The following is a 26,863-nucleotide window of genomic DNA, read 5'->3' on the forward strand; positions in this document are numbered from 1 at the left end:
TCGAGAAATAGCTTGATTGGAGAATTGTCCAGTGTGTGTTAGCGGTAGTAACGAGAGCCGCACATGAGATGCTGGATGCTGCTTACGAGCGAGACTAATTACACTGTTTCTAGGCTATTGACAAGTTTATGAAAATTTATGTACAGGCAATCCCTGACGTGTCTGATGTTTCGGAAATATTCCTGCCGTTTCATTCCATTAGCGTTAGTGAGGGGGTAAAGGTGAATGGCTTCTATTGCGGAAGGATGAATTGCTCCAATTCCGATCACCATGTGAATTGATCTACGAAGGTTTTTGATTTGTGATGAGGTGGGCAAGGAGGGAGAGGTGAATTTCTATTTTTTGAACTTAAAACGTCGTGGAAGAAGTGGATAGCCGTACAAATTTGTATACAAAAGCTTCGGGCATGAGGAGAAATTTTATTATTCTTCATTGAATAGGCTAACCAGACGTATCGTTTTAAACGGGACGTACCGTTTGTCTAACCGTTTTTAACTGTCCCGTATTTTTATCAGTTTGTACCGTTTTTTGGATATTTTAAAATTTGCATCAAACCCGGATATAAGGGGCCGAAGGGAGCGAATTCCCCGGGGCTCCCGAGTCCTGAACGAGACAGAGGGGTTGAGCTTTTTTTGCTCGCCACCTTCCAGCGAAGCGTTAAGTCATTTCAAAATTGAAAATTTTCTTACCTTTGATTTTTTTTGAAGAATAGAGGGCTCCACGAAAATATCTGTCCCGGGCCCCCATCTACTAAATCCGGCCCTGATTTGCATTAAAATTTTCCCAAATGCAATCAAAGATCAGACAGCAATTTGTTAATTTTTAGTGCATTCTTGGCAGTAACGCGCCACAGGAAAAAAAACATGCCAAAACTGTTTTCGTAGAATCACCGTTTTGAGCTTAGTTTCTTTCCAATTTGTGTACTGTTTTTTTCTCAAGATGGGTAAGAAAATGCTGATATGTGAACAAACTCGTAGAATTTTGATATTTGGCTTCAAAACAAAATGTCGTTGAAAAAACATTGCAAATTTCTAATTTCTCAAAAATTTAAAATGGGGACCCTGTTGCCTTTTAAGGAGAAATGTCATCAAACTTGGGTAAATTTATTTTTGCGTCAAAATACATGAAAAAATCATGCATAGAAGCCAAGGCAATTAAAATTGTTGCACTGTGATATCAGACCGTTTATTTTTTTTCAATTTTTGACGTAGAACTACGTCTCTCAAGAAGTTCGGCTACATAGGAATGTAAAATGAAAATCTAAAACCGGAAAAGTGAAAAGTATGTCCAATTTCAAATGCTAATCAGTTAGTTTTTGATGGACTTCCTTCCTTCTTGCAAAACTAGATTGTGAAGTCTTCTAAAATTCTTTCCAGATGCAGGTAATTGTAATTTTATTATTCAACTATTCTGCCCATAATCGCATATTTGTAACATTTGCAAAATTGGTTGTTCGAACAAATCGCACTTCTATATTTGGACCTTAAATGCATTGTTCTTAATATATTCTTGCAAATAGACACTTTAACTAAACTTAGTATCATGAAGAAAGCACTACTTTACACTATGTATACATTGAATATTACTTTTGAAGTCAAATTGGTTGAAATTTTTGCAATGATACATTTATGCCGTCACTTTCAAGCTACTTTTGGAATATATCACAGGGAAAATGAAGTTTTTCATGTATTCAACAAACATGAGTGGTTCTTAAAGTATGTGTGCCGTCACTTTTTCAGTGTTGTTTTCTCACTGACTTTCAACTGTGTTGTATAGTGTTTGTTTCATTCCAGTTCAGTGATGTATGTGCAAACTAAAAATCGGTAGCACTTCAACTCCTCTTTTGCACAAAATTTAAAACTTCATATTCAATACAAATAATGCAACAAACACCCTTATGTAGTTCTATGTCAACCTTGCGGTCGTGGCTTTGCATACAACCCTTGTGATTTTTTTTCTATCATTTATTTTTAAAAATTAGTTCGAGAATTTTATAATACTTTCTGATCACCCATGAAATCCCTCCATTCAAATAGAAATGTGGTATTTTCCGAGATGGACATTAGGGTGGGACAAAATATAAATGTTAGCTCCCATGCACTTTTCGTGTTCCTTATGAGTCCTATAACAACTGTGTAACTTATCAGATCGATCGGTTGAACTATGTTTTTGCGCCCGATTTTTAAAGTTTCCATACGATTTTATTCGGGAAAATCTCCATTTTGGAAAATTATTCTTTAGAGATGTCCAGTTTACTCCTGAAAATATATCGATACATGATATTTGTAGGAAATTTTCCTGAGAAAAACTCTTCTGAAGATTGTGAGCCGCTACAATGTTTGTGGGAAAAGTTATTGACCCCAAACTGATTGAATGTCTGACGAACGGCTCAACATTGAGTTTTTCCAGCAACACTGTTACAGCATGCTGCTATTGCAAACTAGCTTATGGATGAGATATAATTTCGTGTAGAATTAAGCTTGAGAGTGTGTTTTTTGCTAATAGTATCTTCGGAGGAGCCTCCAAGATAAATTTCACGCGACATTATTTCTTATCACATGGTAGACTTTGCAACATCAGCATGCTGCAGCAGTATTACTAGAAAAATTCAATGGTGAGCCGTTCGTCAGATACTCAATCGGTTTGAGGGAAATAACTTTTTCTACAAGCATTGTAGCGCCTTACGATCTTCAGAAGAGTTTTACCCAGGAAAATTTCCTACAAATATCATGTATCGATATATTTTTAGGAGCCAACTGGACATCTCTAGAGAATAAGTTTTGAAAAAGTATATTTTCCCATATAAAATCTTATGGAAACTTTATGAATCGGGCGCAAAAATATAGTTCCACCGATCGATCTGAAAAGTTACACAGTTGTCATAGGACCTATAAGGAACACAAAAAGAGCACGGGAGCGAAAAAATAACACTATCGCTTTATTCCCATGTAGCCGTGTCCGAGTCTAATAGACATTGCAACCGATGATTGTTGAACTAAAAACGTCAATCACAGCTATGTACTTTGGAATCGAAAAAACGATATTTCAGGTTGAAATCTATTAATTTTATTTTACTAATTTGGTTCTCGTTTGATCATCGTACGACCGATTGCAATTCGGTTTGTTGAACAAAGTCCAAAAATGGGCTGGAGTTTACTTTTCAATATGGTGATAAACCATGAGTTTTACATCAATGGCATTGTGTAATGGTGCGTTGTTGAAAACTATATTTTTTGGGCTTTTATCAAACTTGATTCAGTTTTCTAATTTATCGTAATTCAACCTTAATTCGGTTTTCATAAAAAAAATTTTATTTGATTAAATTCGATTGAATTTAATCAGAGTTTCGAAATTTTTCGAAAACATTTAAAACTGCCCCTGGAAATCAAGGGTTATATTGAACAGATGCGCGAATCGTGTAAAAGTTGTACGTGATTTCATTCAGGCAGGCCAGACGAGACGTCAGGGTGGAGATCTTTTTTTTTTGCTCTTCACTCTCCAGTGAAGCGTTTAATCATTTCAAAATTTCAAATTTTTTCATTTCTATTTTTTTATATTTATGTGTTAAAATTTATGTCAAAAATATCGAAAATAACAAACACCTAAAAACACTGCCTCTTCAACAAAAATTATCAACCGAGAAAGTTCGTTCATTATTGTATGAAAAAATATTGATACTGTGTACACGGTTTGACTCAGCAGTTATGGTTATGCCTTATGAATTATTCATCACCGTATCTATCTGTTAGCAACTCACCTTGAAACGTCTGGCTCTCTTCTGATTGGGACCGGTTAAGTTGAGACCACATGAATTGCACCTCAAGCATTCCTCGTGATAGTGGTTGTTTTCGTAGAGCGGGGATGGTTCTGCAAGAGGGAAAGCCGGGAAGAGAAGAAAGAGAGTAGCAACAAAGTGCCTTCCGTTAGCTTTGGACGGAAGATTCACTCTTCTGTACGGTGCCGGTTTACCGCTACTAAGCACTAACAAACTAACCACTTGGTAAACAAAAGCAAAACAGAACAACAAAACTCGGAACGGTACAACATTGAACAACGATCAGAGGGAGTATATACCAGTGTAAACGTAAAAGTAGTAGTTTTTTGAGAACGAAGGTTCGTGTTTGTGGCTGTGTAGGGAAAGGATGACCGAAAGGTTTAATCCCTTTTGCCTGCTCAAAAAAAAGAAGCGCCAGGGAAACTAAATCGAATGTCAACTTTGGATTTCGATTAGCAAACTCCGGTTATCCTTCCAGCGGTGTCAGTGTGTAAGTTTTCTGTGTCTGAAATTGAGTGGTTTTCCGGTTCATGCAGGAATTGCACACAGAACTTTTCTACGTGTAGCTGGTTTTGTTTCCCAACGGAGGATCTTTTGTTGCTTTTGCTAATGGCAGCGGGGTAAAAGCGACGGGCAGAAAAGGACTCAACGCAGAAGGAAAATTTTCAGCCAAACAAAAACCGACGCAGCGGAGAGTGAACTACGAGGAAATAAGCTGATTAGAGTCTTGTATGGTGGTATGTGTGTAAGTGCATGATTCACTCGGAACATGACTGGGCGAAGTTATTGAAACATTAACAGAAAAAATACACAACAGCTGATGTCAGTTTGAGATAATGACGATCATATCATATGAAGCTCTTGCACAACGGTGATGCTTTTCAGGAACTTCGAATAGCAAGTGGGAGGAAACGTGTGTGTGTGCCAAAACAAAGAACAACAACACCAACAACCAGAAAGTACAACCATTAACAACAACAATCGGAGCTCCGCACGAACGGACGGGGGAGAGAATTGTTCACGCTAAATTAAATTGCTAGCAGATGCCACATCCGGAACTGTTCGCTCGCTCTTCCCCTCGGGAAGAAAATAAACTGAACCAGCAGAGCTGCCCTGTCGGAAGATGATTTCGAGAATGATCAACACTTTTCGTAACGTCGAGTAGCTGTTGTTTCATGATACAACGAAACATGACATGGCACTTTGGGAAAAGTTCACGCAAATAATTAATGCCCCCGGAACGGATGGCCGAAGTCGACAAGGCTGTCATTTTGTATGAGCTTTTGCCATAGTTTAGGTAGACAATGGAAGCTTTTGGATGCTAAGCGAATAAAAAAGGCGCTTTTTGATGTGTTGGCAAGACAGTCTGAGTATGATTCTTAACTTTCAATTGATTAGAGTACCTGCCAAGCATGAAAAATTGATAACACAAACCCATTCCTCTGTAACCAATCATGTTGAAGAAGGTTCTTCTGCCACATAGGTCTCGAATCAATCACACCATAGCCGTGTGCATAAGAGGGTTTTGGGGACTCGTAATGGTCCCAAAAAAACAGAAAATAAGTTAAATTATTTCAAGTTTTTGAAACAAAAACAATTGGAAGCCTGTTGGCAATAATAGTAGTATTCTTGAGAATAATTTCGCTGAAACCCCTCCCGAACGCGAGCCCTGCGCACGGCTATGATTCGAACCAATTCGGAGTTAACTTCTATCCAATTTTTCATCCAGTTTACGACCACTCCGACCTGCCCACGGAACGACCAATCGGCTTTACCGATTTGTTCACAAAATTTACTCCGAGCATAAATAGTTCATAAAAATACGCCCCAGTTTGCATCAGGACAACTGCTGTGCGTTCTCTGCATCACCCTCTAGATGAGCTGATTTGCAATTTATAACCAATTATAATCCATAACATTCGCAAAAATGTATACACACAAGTGCAGAACCTTATGATAACATCCTGACTCCAACTGAACCTTTGCCGTACTCCTTCCGAATGGCTCCCTCGCACCAAGGTGAGGTCGCATTCAATCAATCCCTTTAATATTTGATGTTGGAGAAGAAGATTATTGCTATTTTTGTTGTTTCCTTCGCTTTCCGGGCAATCTTCGAATGAGTTCCTCCACCCGTGTACACAAGGTCCGTAAATGAAACTGAACCCTAGCGCAGCCCATCGTTATCCGTCATTTGTAGCGAACGAGCGAACCCAGGTTGACCCACGCCTCAGCGTAGAGCTTTGAAATCGCCACATTCCGGACGGAAATTTGATCAGACTTTTTGTAGTGACTTTTTGCCTTGATGGATGGCCAGCAAGTCAATCGATAAATCTATCGACCGATTTTTGTTTTCTCCGACAAGTGATAGAGTGTGCTATATGCTTCAATATCCTTCTAATATGTACAACTCATAACTTTTTCAGCTGATTGATGTACTGTCGTTATCGGTTCAGCGCAGTTCGAAAGCTGGGAAAATTTAATTTACGACTTGCGAGCGTAGCGATCTGCTCAGCTCGCGTACCGAAACAAATGAATGGAATGGAAGTTTTTTACGAGATGAAACATGCTTCCAGCTGCACGTGCAAATGAGTTTCTTAAAGGTTTTTTTTTGTAACTGAATAGAAGAAAGTTTATGTGACTGGAGCTAGACAATACAGAAACTATGTTCCGAAAAATATTCATTTCAAACAAATGGAATGCTTCAAAATATGTGAACAAGGGTCTACTTTACATTTTCAATGCGAACGTTTTTTGTGCTTTTGGAACAAAGTAAATCGAAAGATTTAGTCTAAAGTTGGACCGCTATCATTACTTAAAGCACCAAAGCGCACTTTAGGGAGAAACTGCTTTTTATTCAGAACTCCTCACTCATAAATTTAGCCCCCAAACTATAAAGAGGAGATCGTAGCCTCAAGTTTACAGAGTCTGCTTCGACAAGCGAATGGTCATGATTTCGAATCTTAGTAAAACCAGACCGTTCGATGTCAGACGGTCTTTTATGCTTGATTTAATTCTCAGGCTCCCTTTCAACAACCTCCACTCCTTCGATTTTTCCTTACGCCAAATTCTTATAAATGAACAGGTGAATGAACACCTCTTCAATCAATTAAAATTATCGATGCTTGGCTAACTAACTAGGCTCGGTCGGTAAAAAAAGAGCAATGGAGTTGAGCGTTATGGAAAAGAGTGGAAGTACAATAATCCGCCACTTATCACGATGACAGAATACCTTCCTTTATGTAACAGTCATTAGAAATGCAAAAGTAAACTCATTCTCTGACAACAACGCTTGTAACGCTTCCTTCTTTCCTTCCCTAACCGACCGTAAGGATGTAACTGGCGCCGTTATCGATATATACAAAGCGGAAGCAACTCAACATGTACAACACCATTGAAGATGGTAAATTAATCCCAAGGCATCGTTCTTTGTTCTTAGATCCATTATGGAGGAGCTACTACAAAATGTGCGGTTTGAACGACCTCAAGCTCAAGCTCATAAGTTTAGCCCCCAAACTATGATCCTATAAATACAAAAACAATTCTCGACAGTTTATAGTAGAGATCTGACCAAGAAACCTATTCTGAAGGTATGCAACGTGTGAATTATTTTTTCGAGAATCCTACACAAAGCACTTGTTCCAGTTACATGCATTCTCGATTTTTCAATTATTATCACTCGTCTATTTTTATTGTACAAAGTTATATTGCCGTACCATTCTTTTTTGCACTGTGTTTTTTTTACGTTTGCACCCTATTTTGGTAAATGTGAATTTTTGGATTCAAGATTAGCTTATAATTTCTAATCTTATTTCGTTAATATCTCTGTTTTGATTAAGGACATTCTGAATGAATGAATTCTGAATTCGAAGGAAATTTGCCGAGGAATTCAAAGCATATAAAAATTTTGATCGGAAGTGTTGCCAATTGCTTGGATATCCCTAAAAAAACATTTTATTTAATGATTTTAGAATTTTTAATATTCAATTCAAACAAAGGTTTTTTATTAATGAAACTTTCTCTAGGAATAGATTCTCATTTATGAAAAAAAAATTTTTTTATTTTACCACAGGTTGTTATAAAATGTTGTATTAAGATAAATAGAACATTGTTTTTCATCAATCAATCGTTATTATTATTATAAGTTAGAACTAGAAAATTCAAGTTAATAAAAAACCTACTTTTAAAGATATTCAAGCAACTGGCAACCCTTCCGGTCTAATATTATATATTTTCTAAATTCCTTGTCTAAATTCTTCAAAATTGCATCATCTAGAACGTCCATAATCAAAGGAGAGCTAAGATTTTACCAAAACAGGAATGGAAATTAAAAGTAAATCAGGGTAAACTTGACTTCATTTCTTAAATCGTGTTTCGCTCATAATACCTCTAATTGATGGCAACACTGCCCCTTTTTCGGATTTCTTTACTAGTTTTGGATACCTTGACTAATTTAAATTTAATAAAAAAAGGTTTTTGACGAAAAATGGCAACTACAAAGCGATGGGTAGTCCAATCGGCACACAAGTCGGAATGTTTACATATTGACCTTACAAGAGCAATTTTCTAAACTTTGGGTGAAATCTGAAAAGGTCGTTGATACGTTTGTAATTTTTTTCGCACACTTGAGATAGAATGTCCCATATTTGCATACTGGGTACAAGAAATTGGGACAATTCAAACTTCGGACAATTCAAACTTCGGAAATACAAACTTCTAGTGTTAGGACAAATTTATAATATTTCTAATATTCTGAAATACCGATAAAATCGAGTGTAAACAGAATGGAAAATAAAGTTGCACTGAAAATCATAGACAACATATTCAAGCTGAATAGCAAGGTTTGCCTATTTTTGATGTTAAAGGGTGAAACGGTCAAAAATTGGTCAACTTCAATTTGCCGTATATTTTTTATCGTGTATAAAAAAAAAATCTGAGCGCCCCTCATTCTGTAAATTTGTTTGTATAGTATTATGCATTATGTTTGATTTCGACATTTGCTCCTCAGTTGTGAAAATGGTTCTGAAGCAAGAGTCACAATGCATCAAATCCGAAAATCTGAACTACTTGCACGTCAAGTTGGCAAAGTCGTTGAATGTGACCAAATCAACCGTCTCCAACGTCTCCAAAAGTGTTTGGAGAACATTTGTCAACTTCCAGGAAGACAGGATCGGGAAGAAATCGAAAAGCCCCACAAAACCGTTGGCCAGCAGTTTCAAGCGGAGTCCCAACCGTTCCGTCCCAGATTTCGCAAGCAAGTTGGGAATGTCGTCTACAACTGTGAATCGTGCCAAAAACGAACCGTACTGTTGACTTGCAAAAAAGGTGGTGACTCCAAACCATGACGATAAGTCGGCAAGACAACGATCGCGAAGGCTGTACGTGAAGATGCTGACGAAATTTGATTGCGTGGTACAGAATGATGAAACATACGTCATGGAAGAATTGAAACAGCTTCCAGTACAAGAAACTGGAAGAGGAAAGGTGGCAGAGATTTTCAAACACATAAAGCTGTCGAAGTTTGCAAAGAAATATTCCGGGTGGCAGGACATCTGTTCCTGTGGTTGCATACTTCATGGTAATTATATTCATGAGATAAATTTTTATTCGCTATTCGCGGTAGCAGCAATGCACTTTTTCCTAGATTGCACACGTATAGGAATGTACGAATAGAAGTGTACCGCTGTAATACGAATATAAGTGTACCTCTGAAATGTACGAATAGAAGTGTACCGATGTAATCATAGATGACGAGAGACCTGCGGCTCTCTGCTACACATATGCTGTACGGTACTGTTGCTTTCACCAGCATGTTTTCTTTAAAGACATAAGTTTTTTTTATTACGTTCTAACAGCAGACTTAGAAATTGTTCAAGAGAAAGGGTTGTTTCAAACTTTTCAGAAAACCTTTACCTTCAAGACATCAAATTAGCCTAAGTTCGTGGAAGCGAACATAAATTGACCTATTGGGACGGGGAAATTTTGTCAGTTTTTTTTTTTTTTTTTTTTGATATTGATAAAGAGAATATCAGTGGGAATGGTTGGTGTCTTTTCATGTTGTCTGTGCTAGGAATGCTCGCATGTGATTGGTTCTTGTTCGCGTAAATTTGTCCATGCAACTTTTTATCAATTTTCAACGCTGAGCAACGATATAATAGCAACATCTAGCGTATTATAAAATTCTCCAACATTTTATCTATCCAACAACATATTGGTTATTGTTATCGCTCATGTGGTTATGCTGTTATTATCGTTTGAAATCTTATGCAACATTTGCCAGTTTCATTTCCTTTTTCACAGAATGCATCCCAGTATAGAAAACAAAGACGTAATCCCACGTCAAAAAAGTCATTTATTCATAAATCGCGTTTGGGCAACCTGATTTTTTTTAGAAAGTCAAAATGTTCTACAAAAATGCTGTAAATAACATCTTTCTATTCAGGGTTGAGTACCTTCACTTTTTCAAATCGATTTTTAGGACAGTCTATAAATAGCTTAACGGTTTAACTGTTGGAATTCACTTTTTTCATCTTGTCGACTAGTGTAATCAATGATTGTAGGCGATTGCAAGTCGTCTGCAGCGGGCAGCATCGAAAATCATGTCTTATTTTTGGATACCGTAAGCTGGGGTGCCACTCAAGCCCATTGTTTGTCAGCCATCCCATAGCGATCACAAGACTAATCTTTTTTGAATAAGTTTTCTCGAATACTCAACCAAGAGAGACAAGTCTTCTGACCCGGAAGAGATGGCTGATTAGTCACGAGTTGGATGGCTCAATCTCATCCTGGCTGACGGTATGTTAAATCATAACATATTCTCGGTGAAGTCCATCGTCCTTCATTTTTTCACTAATTTGATTCGAGTTAGTAGATGCATAAGATCAAGACGTATCGTCAGCAAACAGACGTGGTATTATATGCAGTCCAATTTTTGGTTGATTATTAACATAGACTAAGAAAGATAGAGGCCCCAAGTTGCTGCCTTGAGGTACTTCAACGGCGACATTCAAGCGACTACTACATGAATCATTCACAACTACGAATTGCGTTCTCGATGAAAGAAAGTTTCATATCACATCGTTTGCTGAATCCCGAACACCATAGCACTCTAGCCTACGTAACAGGCCAATAGTATTAACACTTGCGTACCCGACCCCTTCGGAGCCGAAAAAATGAAAATTCTTTTACCTGCCATTCCGCAAGATCTGAACCGATTTTGATCGAACCTTTTCAAAAAGATCACAAATTTATCATAGTTTTTGGGAAAGTAGGAAACATTTCCAAATTTTCCATTGTTCTGGATTTATCGAGGGGAACCGTGGGGTAAGTACCCTTCCAGAGACACAGGCTAGGTTAAAAATGGTAGCGAAACCTTGCTTGCGACATATCAAACCTTAGGTTTTTGCAAAAGAACACTATAAGCGATCGATATTTGGCCACTTGGACTACTAATGGCCGTTCCTGTTCGAACAAAATCGGTTCAGATCTTGCGGAATGGCAGGTGAAAGAATTTTCATTTTTTCGGCTTCTGAGGGGTTGGGTACGCAAGTGTAAAACGCCTTTTTCAAATCTAACGAAAGTACGCTCAAAACTAGTCGTGAGTCCAACGCACTGTAAATGCTGTGTGTGTAATTAACAGGCTGCAGTTAATGTGCAGCGAAAATCCATACTAAGGACTGTGTAAAACTTCGTGAATTTTGCAGAACTCGTATACACTAAGGTCGCTTTTTACACGTTTTTCTACGCGGATTTCGGAATTAAAGCGGGTTTTTACGCGGCACGTATCCCCCGCGTAAAAAGCGACTTTAGTGTATTTTGATTATCAATATTTTTTTGAGTGTTAGGGTGAGGCTTAGAACCGATAAAATAGGTATTTGTCTATAGTTTCAGACCTATGCTATATCACTCCCCTTGTGCAAGGGAATATCCTTCGGAATCTTTGAAAAATCAGGGAAACAACAACAATGGTCGAGATTTCCTCCGGTCCGCGGCTTCTGTTGGCGCAAAGATCATCTATCAAGAGAATAATTTCTTGCTCAGAAGCAGGTCGCAGCAAGTAGTTCATGTAATAAAATCAAACTTGACAGTATATAGAGTACCAAAAGCGTTACAATTGAGTTAACAATTGCTGTGAATTTGTTAAGAATACGTTTTGGATAGCTAAAAAAGAAATTTACTCTCAAGGAACCTGTTACCAAAACAAAGGAATTCGAGTTGCAAAATTTGAGGATCACTTGAGAGAAACCTTAAGTCCCCATTTCAAAATGGCTCTGAGATTTACCCCTTTTCCGAAAATACTCTCATTGGATTCGGTAATTTTAGGCTGTTTTCCAGAGAACACAAGTCGCCATCTTGGATTTCAAAATTGCGTCTGTAGTTGGTTACCACCTTTTGAGAATCATCCCAATTCACACATTGATTGGTAAATGATCATATAGGGCTGTTTACCAGAAACTGAAAAGTCGCCATTTTGGGTTGCAAAATGGAATCTTGGATCGATTTTTAGCTTCTGGGGATCATCTCGGTTTCGGAAATTTTCACATTGGAAGTTGCTTCCTAAATACCGGAAATCACAATCTCAATTCAAGCGTCAGAACATCATTCCGATCCCGAAGAGTTTGGCCATCTTTGGCAGTAGCATAGCATAAACAAATCTCTCAGATGCATACGCCAAATAGAAGTCGAAAAGGAATTCTGTGAGCTGCTGACCGTCAATAATCATCAAGAATTGTTTCAGTACAACCGTTTGCCGCCCGGAGTCAAACCCGCCCCTGCACAGCATGGTTGCCGGCATTCCAGGTGTCAAACGACATCATGATCGCTGTAAAAACTCAGGTGGAGCACGATCGCAGTCTTTATGCCTTAGTGGAATGAATTCAAGACTATAGATATCACCTCCGCGTTGAGAAGTGCCGTTTCTATCTTCCACCGAGCGAATTCCTGAGTCACACCATCAACCCCGCAGGACATCCCGCAGCTACGATCCTATTTGGAAGCAAACAACTACTATGGACGATTTGTTGGCCAAATGAAAGAATTTCGTACGACACTGGACCGTCTGCTGAAGAAGCAAGCCCTTAGGGATTCAAGACAATTCTCCTTTCCGGTTTGTTACTGACTCACTACGCTCCAGATAAGTGAATCATCTTTGAAGGCGACACTTCCAAGAACGGTTTGGGTGCGTCGATTATGCATCGGAGAAGCAAGCCCTTACGCTAATTTTTGCTGCTACCCGTTAAAAAAAAGCCAGAAGGGTATTCCAGTTTACACCACAAATCGCCTCCGAAGCTAGGCATTCGAGCTGCTAGTCTTCAACTTCAACATCCAGCACTCTTCGACGACTCCATCTCTGTTTTACCGGTCACATCTGAAACGATCGTCAAAAAGACGAGGCGTGATACAGTCCTACAAGAGGTTATCCAGCACAACAACCAATACTGGTCGCAAACTGTAACCCACTACAGGATCCAGGATGTTTGGTGACCAGGTCGTCATTTCAACACGTTTCCGGAAGCACGTCATCCGTCAACTGCATCAAGTACATTCTGGGATGGAATGCATGAAAGCGTTGGCTAGAAGCTTTGTTTGCAAAACCTGTCTTTTACAGCGCAGTTCCTGTGCAGAAGCCGCCACATTCCCAAAGCAAACCGATCTGGAGTCCTGGGCCGATTCCGTCGAAGCCCTGAGAGTGCATTCACAATGACTACGCTGGCTCCGTGAATAGTTACAAGCAACACTATAACGAAGAAACCTTCGCAGTGTATGGAAATCCATTAACCCTTGATGGCAGCACTGCAACCTAGTGCAATGTGTCATTTGCATCACGCTTAGTATACAAGTGTAAACAAACCGTTAATAAAGAATTACTTCTATCCATTATCTTGAGTTAACCGCACGTGTTTTATTTTACTCTGCTATTAGCCAATAACCCTGGTATCAGACAACGGTTCATCAGTTCAAAATTCAAGCAGTTCTGCGAAACAAACGGAATCTGTCGCCTGACCATAACTCCGTATAATGCGTAATAGAATGGTCAGGCTGAAAAGTTTGTTGACGCACTACAGAGAGGCCTCAAGAGGGAAAACATGGTCACTTTCCAGAAGCTCCATAAGCGACATCCATAAATTACGTAACGCTCATAGGGTGGAGGGGGGTATTCCTTAGCGTTACTATTTGTTACATAAGGGAGGGGGTAGGTAAGTTCAGCGTTACGTAACAAAAAATCTATGAAGAGACTCTCCAAATACTAGCCTTTTCATTAGACAAACTCTTCTACAGCGTTACATAATTTAATCGTTAAAAATCTGTCCACGTGGTATGTGGATGGCCCCCAACCTCTGATATGAGATCTAATATCGAATAATCAATTGGTTTTCATCAACCAGAAATTATTAAAGCACGCCTACAACTACAACGTTTTGTTAGATCAATGTTCATAAACATAATGATGCGAAACAAACAATTTGATTCCGAAGCACACACCACTACCTGTTCACCTTTCAATTAATAATTAATCAACCCCAAAAGCTCAACAACTAAAATCCTGAGTATCATTCTAAATCAATTATCTTTGGGCACATGTTATCTGTAATGATACCTCGGACACCGGGCACTGGAAATTTCCGATCCATACCCGAACCCTAGCCAGCCGATGCCGGAACAACAATTTTCAACGATTCGTTGCCCCATAAATATGAGATGACCCGCTTGCTCGTTCCGATGATCGCTGAAAACGTGCGTGGGGTCCGGGAACTGAAACCACGTCCGCTAGCTTGGCAGCCATTAGTTACGCTCAAAATAGTCTCGTGTCGAACGTGAAACTGTAACCCGTTCTGATTGGCATCAACAACAAGCAGGATATGTGTGCGAAAGGACACCGACACACAGCAGCAGCATCAGCGATTGGACAAATATCGGTTATTATTCAATCGGGCAGGTCATTTCCGACCATTACGACGACAACGATGACGGCGATGATGATGATAATGATGGTGGTGGGTATGATTATGCTGATTGGGTTAACGGCGGTGGCACTTGTAGTGGATCAGCAAAACAACCTTTCCACTGTCCGAACGCAAACAAAGTGCGATCAGCTGTCGTGGTGAGGTCAAATTGCGGAGAGCTGGTGGTGCCCTTTTTTATGTCGATGTCACCGTCCGGAATGTCATTCAATATGCATCCCTTCACGTTGCTCCACAGTGTGCTGATTCCGAATTCAGCTCCAGCGCAAATAATTTCAGTTACAGAGTAGTAGATTTTTACACTCATTGCACGACTAGCAATCGCGATAGTGAGGATGGGTAGGGTAGGGTCAAAACATTCGGGACCCAAACCGATTTTCCGATTAATTTACCATAGTAATGAAGTACCGCTAACCAGGCTGTTATTGAGTTAGGAGTGACGCCATCCGATTGCTGATCTTTTTATTGATTAGAAAAGTTAATTACTGTCAATCAGCAGAAATTAATTTTTATCGTTTCTATTATAGTTATTATCAATTTTCAAATCTTTTCAAGGATATTTGCCAGGATTCGGTGTTCCACAGAGCATCCGCACTATACCTCGAAACAATAGTTGTGAACCCTTCAACCTGGTTTCCGACGCAAAAAAAAAAACAACATTTCCGCTCAGTATACAGCGTACAGATTGCCTTCGTTAGCAGTAGAATCCGGCCAGTGAAGTTAGCCGCAATGTTTACATTGCGCCCTGGCAATTCGGCATACTGATGACGATGTGATATTCAGCGCGAATTTGCTATTCACGTTTTTGCGAGGCAACATGGCTGTAACCCTTCGCCGCCGCTGTCCCGTCTCCCACCTCCAACCGATCCGGGTGAATAATTTATAATGAAAAAACTACAAAATGAAAGTGCGGCTAGTCGTGATTATGCATGCTAATGAACGGGGATTTTTGTCTTGCTCTCCGAATTTTTTGCGCTCTATTTTCACCCAAGCTTAAACAGAGCATGATAGTATATTCAATTTCATACCCATTTATTCAATCTGATACCTAATAAAGCCAAGTAACAGCTTTCCATGAACACCTTAAATTCAATCAACCATTCGGTCGGTGAACCGTGCCCCACATGAACGCACATTCGAGTCCCGGGGTCTGCCCGGTAGCCAGCTTTCTTGCCTCCACAAATGGCCTTCAGTGCGACGAAATGTGGCAAATATTTACGGTCGTCCATAAATAAGATCCCAGTTCGTTAATTTTCCAGCTCGAAACCTTTGTTCTGCCTGTCTACCCAACCGTACCACCCTCAGCCCGGAGAGACCGACAGACGCGTCCTGTCAAAAATTTTCCCAATATTAACCAGACTGACAAAGGGAGAAGAAGTTCGCAGTTCGGGCCGATAATAATGGACTGAAACTTTAGTGAGGATTTTGTTTTTGTTTCGCTTGTCTATTTTTGGTCAGACGTAGGTTGACATGCGTGGGAGCATTTTTATTGGCTTTGTGGTGATACGTGCTGCTTTGGTACGGTTGTTTTGAACGATAATGTCTCTGGCAATTAGAGAAAAAAAGTTTGACTGTGGAAGTCGAATGTTTTGCGAAAGCCAGGCGGTATGATTAGCCCTGCGAATGATTATGAGAGTTACTCGAGATCAGCTTGTTCTGCAAGGTGAGTTTTATGAGTAGCCACTGGGATTAACAGTAATGCCTTTTTTCTAATAAATATTTGAATAATGAGAGTTGCCCCAGAAGCTCATGGCAAATTTTTAAAAGTTTGTGTAAAAAATTGAAGTTATTAACAAAACAGTATTTTCCCATTAATAATTACAACTGAAGAAAGAAGTTTATTCTTTAAGTGTGAAATAGGAAAATAGATTTTTTTTCCATTAAATGACCAAGAAAATGCTTGAACAAGAGAAAATTAAAAGTAAAGTAAGAGAGAAATTTAAAAAATATTTAAAAACTGGGTTAACGGAAGCAAATTGATAAAGATATTGAGGCGTTGAACACAGAATGTTTTGATTCATATTCGATGATAAACTGACAGTCAATGTGCGGAAGTTGCCCGAAATTGAATTTGTTGGCGTAGGACTACGTCTTTCTCGGTTATGTTAGAGTACATTCTGCGCAAAAACAAAAAAAGTATGTAACGTTTTCAACAATTTCATACTTTTGCCATACGTTTGACTGTTTTCCTTTACGCAAACGAAAACCAAACTAGTCAAAATATAGGAGAGCGAAAATATTATATGTTTCCTTAGTAGGCTACGAGCTACCATTGGATTCAGCTGCAAAAGCCTGACCGTGCAAACTGTATAAAAGAAAACTGAGTTCCTGCTGACCCGTACAGGCGGGTGCGGCATTCGTAACAAATTGTATATGACGATGTCTTTGTACTACTCCTAGAAATAATGATTTCTCGTGAACAACATTCAATCTTTGGTTTTTTTTTGGAATTATGAATTATGAAGATATAAAAATAAATCTTTATACCCTTCTTTTTTTTCGCAGGGTCAGAAAAATATAAAAAATATACGTTTTTATCCAATTGAGCAAAGCTTCAAGTAATCTCAAAACAAGAAACTTCGCCGAAGACATCATGTTTCTATCTTTTCTGAAAAAATCACGATTTTGTATCTCTTAAAATAAAACAGTTATTTGACATATTGGATGGTTATTACTTTGTCGAAGGTTCGAAAATTCGGGAAAATCTGGGAAAAAAAGTCAGAATAAAAATTGTGATTTCTAGTGCCTCTTTATAGAAAGTTTATGTGGCTCGTAATATGTAAGAGATAGAAAAATGGTGTCTTCGGCGAAGTTTCTCGTTGTGAAATCACCTAAAACTTTTCTGAAAACACTACGCTTCTATCTCAATCTGATGAAAACAGAAAGTTTTCTATATCGCTTTTAGGTGAATTGATCCGTAATTTTTCTATACCAAAACATGCGTTTTTGGCAGCTTCAATCAAAACAGTAATAATGAAAATATTTTCAGAGAAAGTGATATTTTCGTTTTATCACCCCAAAAAGCATTAAAAGGTGATAAAATCGGGTGATAACTGTAATACAAAATCTACAAAACAATTATCATAAATTTTTAAGCCTGTGCTGATGAGTAAAAATAAGAATAATTTCTAAGGAAATTTCATTATATTTTGTCATTTTAGATTTCGCAGAAACTTATCACAGATGTTCCTATTATCTTAAAAAAATCAATATTGTGCTTTTAGTTTATTTTAACTCGCGACTTATTTTTGAGAAGGGTTCATGTTCGATCGCTGTCTTCGACAAAGTTATAACGGGTTTTTGATTTTTTATTTTGTTCATGAATGATTTCGCAACCCATCTGGAAATAGAATGTTCTATGCTGATGATCTAAAGATTTTCATGGTCATTGACAAATTTTCTGACTGTCAAAAGCAGCAAGAATTGTTGGTTGTTTTTCAGGATTGAAGTCAAAAAACCGTATGACTGTTTGTATCCAGAAATGTGTGATAATTTCATTTTATGATGTATTAAACCCTTCTTTAACGGTGTCACAGTCAGAAATTGGTTAACTTCAATTTGCGTATTATTTTTATCGTGTATCAAAAAAACTGAACACTCCTCATTATAAAAATGTGTGTGTATATAGTATCATGCCTATTGTTTGATTTTGACATTTGCTCTTCAGTTGTGAAAATGGCGTCGAAGCAAGAGAATCAACGCCGAGCTACTCGCACGTCAAGCCGGCAGAACTGTCGAATGTGGCCAAACCAACCATCACAAACGTAATAAAAGTGTTTGGAGAACGTTCGCCTACTGCCAGGCAAACAAGATCGGGGAGCCTTCGGATTTCGATTTCCGAAAAAAGTGGCCAGCAGTTTCCAGTGGAATCCCAACCCGAGATGTAACAAGCAAGTTGGGAGTGTCGTCTACAACTGTGAATCGAGCTAAACACTACAAGGTATACAGCCCTATGGTTGTATGAAATAGCGACGTGTTACAAAGGTGGCGATATTGTAGTGTTTTTTCGTTTTGTTGTGCAAACGACATTTATTTGACATGAAATGATGAAATAATAATGAAACTAGCGTATTGCTGAATTGTTCACCATTTTATCTATCCAACAACATATTGGTTATTGTCACGGCTTACCATGCTTGTCTTTTCACCTCAGAAAATCTCTAGAGTGCAGGAGAACATCTTGCACTACGAAAACAACTGCTCTCACACTAAAGAGCAAATCAACGCACATGCTAGAAGAGAGCGACAGACGGTTTTTATCTGCTGAGCCTCCTGAAAGCACCGCGGTGAAATCAGGAATCTCTCTCTTGCGAGACAATGAACTATGGTATACTTTCTCACTCGTGTGGACATCACGCCCAATAATTACACAGCAGAGCTATCTGCGGTGCATTTTACAGTTTGTTTCTTGAGCATGGCAGAAGAGGAATAGCGATTGGGAGAAAAAACATAGACTGCGTTGCTCGTGCTGGTCGAGTTTACCCAGGTTGAATTCGTTTTCGTGGTGTAGCAACACGAGGACTACACTTTTGCCCGGTAGGTTTTTTTTCACTTTCCGAACTACTCGCCAGTGGACACTGTGGTGCGTTTCTCTGTAGAGTGATTCACCCCTCTTGTTTCTATCAGATGTGGGGTGAGCTGGAAGTGTGTTTGTCTCTCTGTAAGTTGGTTGAAACACTTTGGAGTGGAGAAAGAAGCAGTGTGGTGAAAGCATTTGCTAGACGCAGGCACATACTGCAAGGGAAGAGCGCGGTGAATTTTTTCTCCGCTCTTTCCACATACTAAGGAGAATGACAAGCATGCGGCTTACAAAAACAAGGCTAGCTACTCCGGGACCGTCATTTTTCAGTGACATCATCTGAATCGTTATCATAAACAAATCAGCTACTGCGATGAAAATGACTAGCTTGAATGATGATCATATTCAATGCAATGTGTAATATGTATTGTTAACCGTTATGTACCCGGCAATTTTAACACACGTTAGTACTCGGCAAGGTACAGGATAACCCCCAAAATGAAATGCTTTTTACTTCTTCAATTCTTGACCTATTTTGGATCTTGAAATTTGTCTATTTTATTATACGGAACCAAAAGAGCCATTGATCCGCATATGGTTCCCGTGAATCCGAATCTTCGGGATCATTTCAAGGTCGGGAATCTGATTCGATATGGCCATTCCGGACAATTTTCGAATTGTAATTGTAATTGGGTAGCATAGAAGGGGGCCTAGGGCCGGGCCAGGTCTCCAGTGTATACACCGTCCATGCTATACTAGTAGAATAGTGGAGATGGAACAATAAAGCAATCAGGCGGATTAAAATAGTGTTGCTTAACTTACGAATCATTGTTATTAAGCATGATATCGTGCAACCCTCAAGCATATCCCCTACATCATCTCAAGTAAATCACTAGCCATACATAATAAGACATTGGTTGGGATGTATACGCTTGTAATGCCTTTAATAAATGTGATAAAAATAATAACAATAATAATAATAATAAGGCTGATACAAATTTCGAATTCTTTCTATGTCCAAGGTTATCAAAGTTAGCAAAAGGAGTGGCAAAAAATAAATAACACCAAGACGAAAAAAAAAGAAATATCTTTGATCAAAGTTTGTGTGCAAGTTATGACGTTTGAAACTTGCACTCAAATAAATGTTGGAAATTAACACTTTATTATTATTATTATTATTTATTTCGCTTGCCTTTTGACGACACTCTCGCTGTCACTGGACTTGTTTCTTGCTAAATAAAGCATTTATGCTGTCGGAAAACCAATAAAATGAACAAAACGGTTTGAGCTTTTTTTTTCTTCCCCTTCCAATATTCAAAATTTTCAAAGGGGGGGTGACATAAAATGAAAATAAAATTTGTAAGGGCCTAATAATATAAAAATAATAATAATGAGAATAATACTAATAGTAATAATAAAAATAAATAAATAATAAAAATATGAAACAAAAATTATAAACTTTTAAACTTTGAAGAATGCCGTTTGCACATACGGTTAACAATTTACATAATAGTCAAAATAGCCAAGAGGTTAGGGAGAAAAAAAAGATATTTTAATAATTAAAGGAAAGTATTAATATACATTTGAATAAGCAGCCACCATTACTCCATACTCCTCAGAATATAACCGGAATTCAGAACAAGGGTGATTGTTTTGGTTGGCCGCTCAGAATGGATCGACGGATGGGAATTAAGACTAAAATGAATTATAATTGCCTCATTCGGTACACAGCACTAAACTTTACATTTTCAAATGATAACAAAACTGAATATCATTGACTAGAAAATTAGTAAATAAGTTAGTTAGGTATGTTGAACAATGATCCCTCATCCCATCTTCCAGTGATCCTTGCAAGCTAGACATTTCATTTAGGCACTTTAGAATGTCCATGTCGTAGATTGCTCACACAGGAAATCTGCCTCGACCAAGTTGGCAGAACGCGCCCGTACCCCTCTCTGAACCAAAGGGCAGGGCATTTCGGACAACTTATCGAATGGACTCAAAATAAATGAAAATCAAATCCTGGAGTGATTTCTTGAGCTTTGATACCAATGTTGATCGGTACTAGATTGTCTCACCGGAACATGCTCCCGAAAATCCAGATTTACAGGAACCAGATATGGCCACAGGTTAATGTCGGTCTCGGATTCTAAAAGTAGACAGATTTTCCAATCTTTTGACAGGCCAAGATAAAATCGGTCAAGAAATGAAAAAGCAAGATGCATTTCATTTTGTGGGTACTCGGGTATCCTGCCGAGTAATCTTCCCATTCGAACCACCCTCCCTTCCCCTACCCCCCTGTGCTATAAGCAGTCTGATAAAGGAAAATGGTTTATTTCCGCTAGTTGAGAGCAATCAATAAGTTTCAACTGACTGAGTTGAGGTTAACCCTGTTTTTTTGAAGCAAAGTACGAACAGGTACCCGGTAGAGCTGGGACTTTCAACCGGAAATATTCGTCTCTTGAACCCCATTAAAAAAACGTAACGCGATAAATGGTTTCTTTCACAATCCACCATCCCCTGGTTAGTAATTATTTACATAATTCTCATTTAACTATGTTCGGATACAAAATCCGGATATCCGACGTCCTCGTAACTATTACACCCGCACGCACTACACATTACCATTTCGGTTTTCAAGAATCCTGTGGCACAGCCAGAATCTATCTTGTGTTGTCAGCTGCAAACACATGAGCCAACTACACTGTTTATCCTGACGATACGAGTGACGTCATCCATGGGCGTAGCCAGAATTTCGATAAGAGGGGGGCAAGTTCTTCAAAATTTTAGAAGTAAAAAAAGTTAAAGGGTATGTGCTTAAGTGCACAAACGTAGGCTTGCGGTGGGTGTAGAGATTTAATTCTGCCATAGCCATAGTATTTAACACACACCAAACGTACAATTACCATACACAATAATCCATGAACATTTCACAAAAAACCACATACACCTGTCATAAACCACAGCATACAAATACCAATACCCACATGAACTGCCCATAAATGCATAACAGTCCCATGTAATTTCTCATCAGAAACTTCTTCACATACCCGGAGCTTTCGAAAAATCGTGAGTCAAAGCTCTTTGTTGCTAAATTGATTAGAAAAATATGAATTTTGGTCAGTCCATTGTTACAAATAAACGTAAAACAAGCTCAGTGCTGAAAATAACTAGGATAAACTTATGGTCACTATAATGAATATACCAATTGAAGTACTAAAAGGAAAAATAATTAACTTGTTGTCTATAGAAGTATTTTGTCATAAATATAATACTTTCGGATAAATGCAATTTTACACACACACGTAATACACACAAACACACACACTACTCACACATACTCACGCTACTCACATACACACACACTACTCACACACGCACACACACTACTCACACATACACACGCACACGCACTACTTACACATACACACTATTCACACACACTACTCACACACACACACTACTCATACACACACTATTCACACACACACTACTCACACACACACACACACTACTCACACACACACAAACACACTCACACACACACTACTCTCACACACACACACTACTCACTACTCATACACACATTACTCACTACTCACACACACACTTCTCACTACTCACACACACACACACTACTCACTACTTACTACTCACACACACACTACTCACACACACACTACTCACACACACACTACTCACACACACACTACTCACACACGCACTTCTCACACACACACTACTTACACTCACGCGCGCGCACACACGCGCGCGCACACACACACGCAGGCACACACGCCACGCGCACACCCACACACACACACGTTACTTACACGCACACACACTACTCACACACACACACACACTACTCACACGCACACACTACACACTACTCACACACACACACTACACACTACTCACACACACACTACACTACTCACACACACACACACTACACACTACTCACACACACTACTCACACACACGCGCGCACACACACGCGCGCACACACACACACGCGCACACACACACGCACACGCACGCACACACACACATACACACACGTTACTTACACGCACACACACATTCACACACACCCTATTCACACACCCGGACGCTACTCAGACACACACGCTTGATATACGGCACACTATACTTAAACTATCGGCAGCACCCAACGGCTTCCAAGTCTTCCAATGGTCCCTTCCAACGGCTTCTAATGGTCCCCAGTGCCGTTCACGTCCAATTTCGGGCGGCATTCCAACAATGATATCTGAATTAGATTACCGCTGGTGGGGTCCAACTCAGATCGAAGGGAAGCCGAACTGTTCGCCTCGACGGTCGACCAGGGAATGATTTTCTCTCAACACGGAATGTCCTTTTATAGCGTCACTCAGTGTGGGGAACTTGGGTGATTGGGGGAAGAACCAATCACGTGGAAGCATATCTGCTTTCTTTCTTCGTCGCTTACGTTGGGTGGTGAATGCGATGCCAATTGGCTGACATTGCTAGCCAATGACTGAATGCGTGAAATCATTACTTCTATGTTTTTAAAGTCTGCGTTAGGGAAATATACCAATCGTATGAAAAATGTATGTGGATATTCGACCTTCAAACTTTTCCGCAATTTTCACGGAGTAATAAGAAAATGGTAACTAAAAATATCATGTTATACAAATCTTGTATATTTTAGTTTTCCAACGGTATATTAACTATTGAATTCGGAACAGTTGTTTGAGCGCTATTAGCATCTAAAATCTTCCATTCCGCCAACCAAAAACGTTACATGTTCAATCCAGTTTTCACAGAATGTACCTTAGTATAGTGAAGAAAGACGTAGTCCCACGTCAAAAATGGTATTTTGAAAAATAAAAATTAATAATAGTAATTAGTGATCAACACGGATTTGCTCGGTACTTTTGCCACTGCAATGTCCTTAGTGGATCAACTGAAAAACCTATGCAATTCCACGCAACATAGGGCAAGCATTTCAATCAATTGTTTTTGATCTGGCTGATACTCTACACTGCCTGTATTTCAAAAATTGGCTAATATGCCGTTTTTACCAAAAACGAGAAAACAGTTTTTCGTGATGGTAAACACCCTAAACAAGGTCCCTATGGAAGCCGATTGTCAAAAAATGCATTTGGGAAGGCAGCAAATGTGATACAATTTTGGCTAATATCCAAAATAATTGAGAAATTGGCTAATATCCAATATTTTTCAACCTGTGGCTTGTACACGAACCAGTGTGTTATTACTGTGCTTTGTTTCGTCTAACTTTCGAAAGTGTGTGGTAGTCTGGTGGTTACTGGCGTCAGATAACCGATCCTTGCATCAAATTCTGCTTTTTTTACGAAGACTATTCGATGCATTTATTTGCAAAACTCAATCATTATAAAAACGTGACTGTTTCCTTCTGTCATAAATATTAACATGTTCAGAAATGCTAATCAGCTCTTTGATTACAAGTTATATTAAAGAGAATAAGATTGGACTAGCAGCTTTTGAAAATTACAGCGTGGTGAAGCTGCTTTTTTTCCTTGATTCAATAGCTCGAGCCTCACGTTTCCGCAACGGTCTAATCGGTTGCACGAAACAATTGTCTCGTCGTCCTTCTCGTCCTCACTTGTGCTTCCGCATTGTTTCATTAACGTTTCTAACGTATGCGGTAAAAAAATGGACTTTTTTCGGATAGTGGTGAAAAATAACTAGGACAGATAAATGAGTTTGATAAATTTCCTATGGAAGGTAATTGTGTTAGCTCTTGCGTGCAGCCTTCCGGCAGTTAACCGGAACATTCGCCATAGCGGACGAAAACATGTGTGTAGGCATGTTTTTTAATTCTGTTTTCGTTTTATTTATCAATTTCTCCTGTAATTTCGCGACAAAATTGTTGAAGTAGATTTTACGCTTCGGGCTTGCCAGAAATTCTCGATGAGACGCATCTTGGGAACGTTGGGCGGGCTCGCCAACTTGGGTACCACATCGACATTGAGCCGTTCCATCTCCTCAAACGATCGCCGGTGTCTTCAGCCTTATGGTATTTTTTGGTGAACAACGCAACATCCGGCAGGTACTTCGTACTAAAATGCCCTACCAGTCTCCAGGGTGAGACAGGTATCGTCGTCCATCACCACCGCCACGTCGTGAATTGCCGGGAAAATCGATTTGACCATCTTATTCAGGCGCTGCCGCTGCGTCTTTGTCAGCAGCTACGAGACTAGTGAGGTGTCCAATAGTGCCAAGATGTTGTAGATGCCGGAACGGGCGTATCCGGTGTCCACGAACTGCCGCACGATGTCCGTTTTCGACGCGGCGGGGTGCCGTTATTTAAACACGCAAATGAATTTTTTCTGATGACTGTTGGTTTACACGGTGACAAAAAAGTCCGGTCACACTTTTTTGGGGTCGCCTGTAGCCTACACGTTGCATCTCTCTGGTGCCATCCATATGTCAAATGGAAGGGTTAACTTTGCTGCCCAAAGTGGCAGAGTTTCGTTTTTGTGCAGTTTGTTTACAATGAGTTGTGAGCCATGGCAGAGTTAAGAGCAGCTGTTATCGCTGAATATGTGAAAGGGTATAAACCCGGACACACATTCAAACACCTGAAACCGTTCGGAATCAAGCGGAAATTCGTGTACCGGACCATAAATCGGTACCTAGAGACCGAAGGCACCGAGGACAAGGCACAATCTGGACGACCAAGGTCTGTGAGAACTCCAACGCTGAAAAAGATTATACGAGACCGGATTCGCCGGAATCCCACCCAATCTGCACGGAAGCTGGCCAGGAACCTTAAAATGAACCGAGAATCAATCCGCCTGCTTCTGCGCAAGGATTTACAACTTGCACCGTACAAAAAACAGGTGGTTCATGGGGTTACCAAAGCTACAAAGGACAAGAGGTACCAACGGTCGCGGGAGTTGCTCGGTTGGCGCGCAGATGACGAGATTATTTTTTCGGACGAGAAGCTGTTCGTTATGGAGCAAACAGTCAATCGCCAAAATGATCGAGTTTGGAGTGTGACCCTCCAGCAAGCTCCTGCTGACAAGCTGAACGTTTCCCGGTTCCAAAATAAGACGTCAGTGATGGTTTGGGGAGCCATTTGCAAGAGAGGTAAACTGCCTCTTATTTTTATCGATAAAGGGGTCAAAATCAACGCAGCGTACTACCAGGACACGGTTTTGAATAAAAATGTTCTGCCTGAAGCTGAACTATTGTTTGAAGACGATAACTACTGCTTCCAGCAAGATTTGCGTGCCCCATCCCACACCGCAAAGGTTATTCAGGCGTGGTGTGAGGAAAACTTGACCGATTTCATTTCGAAGAATAAATGGCCTTCGTCGTCTCCGGATCTGAATCCACTGGATTACATATTTCGTGTGGGGATACATGATGTCGAAGCTGAACGACTATAAAATAACAAATTTGAAGCAATCAAGCGAGTTATCACGAAAATCTGGGACGAGATGCCGATGGAGCACGTGCGCGCCGCTTGCGACGACTTTCCGAGACGTATGAAGCTGGTTCGAGGAAGACGTCTGAAGCTGAGTTACTGAATAAAGCTATGAAAGCCAGATTCAGATTTTCTTCTTATTCTTTGAAATA

The 26,863-nt window shown here is 39.5% G+C and overlaps 1 protein-coding gene across 11 annotated transcripts in view; it reads right to left on the reverse strand.

Moving 5' to 3' along the window:
* The window catches only part of LOC129732875 (uncharacterized), a 446,464-nt gene that overhangs the window by 142,330 nt on the left and 277,271 nt on the right, over positions 1-26,863 (reverse strand). For all 11 annotated transcript variants that reach the window (XM_055694247.1, XM_055694245.1, XM_055694248.1 and 8 more), the window contains one exon: positions 3,758-3,867. In XM_055694247.1, coding sequence (XP_055550222.1) covers positions 3,758-3,867 — 110 coding nt within the window. The remainder of the gene's footprint in view (positions 1-3,757; positions 3,868-26,863) is intronic.

The sequence above is a fragment of the Wyeomyia smithii genome, chromosome 3, assembly GCF_029784165.1.
Source record: "Wyeomyia smithii strain HCP4-BCI-WySm-NY-G18 chromosome 3, ASM2978416v1, whole genome shotgun sequence".
Classification (NCBI taxonomy): Eukaryota; Metazoa; Arthropoda; class Insecta; order Diptera; family Culicidae; genus Wyeomyia; species Wyeomyia smithii.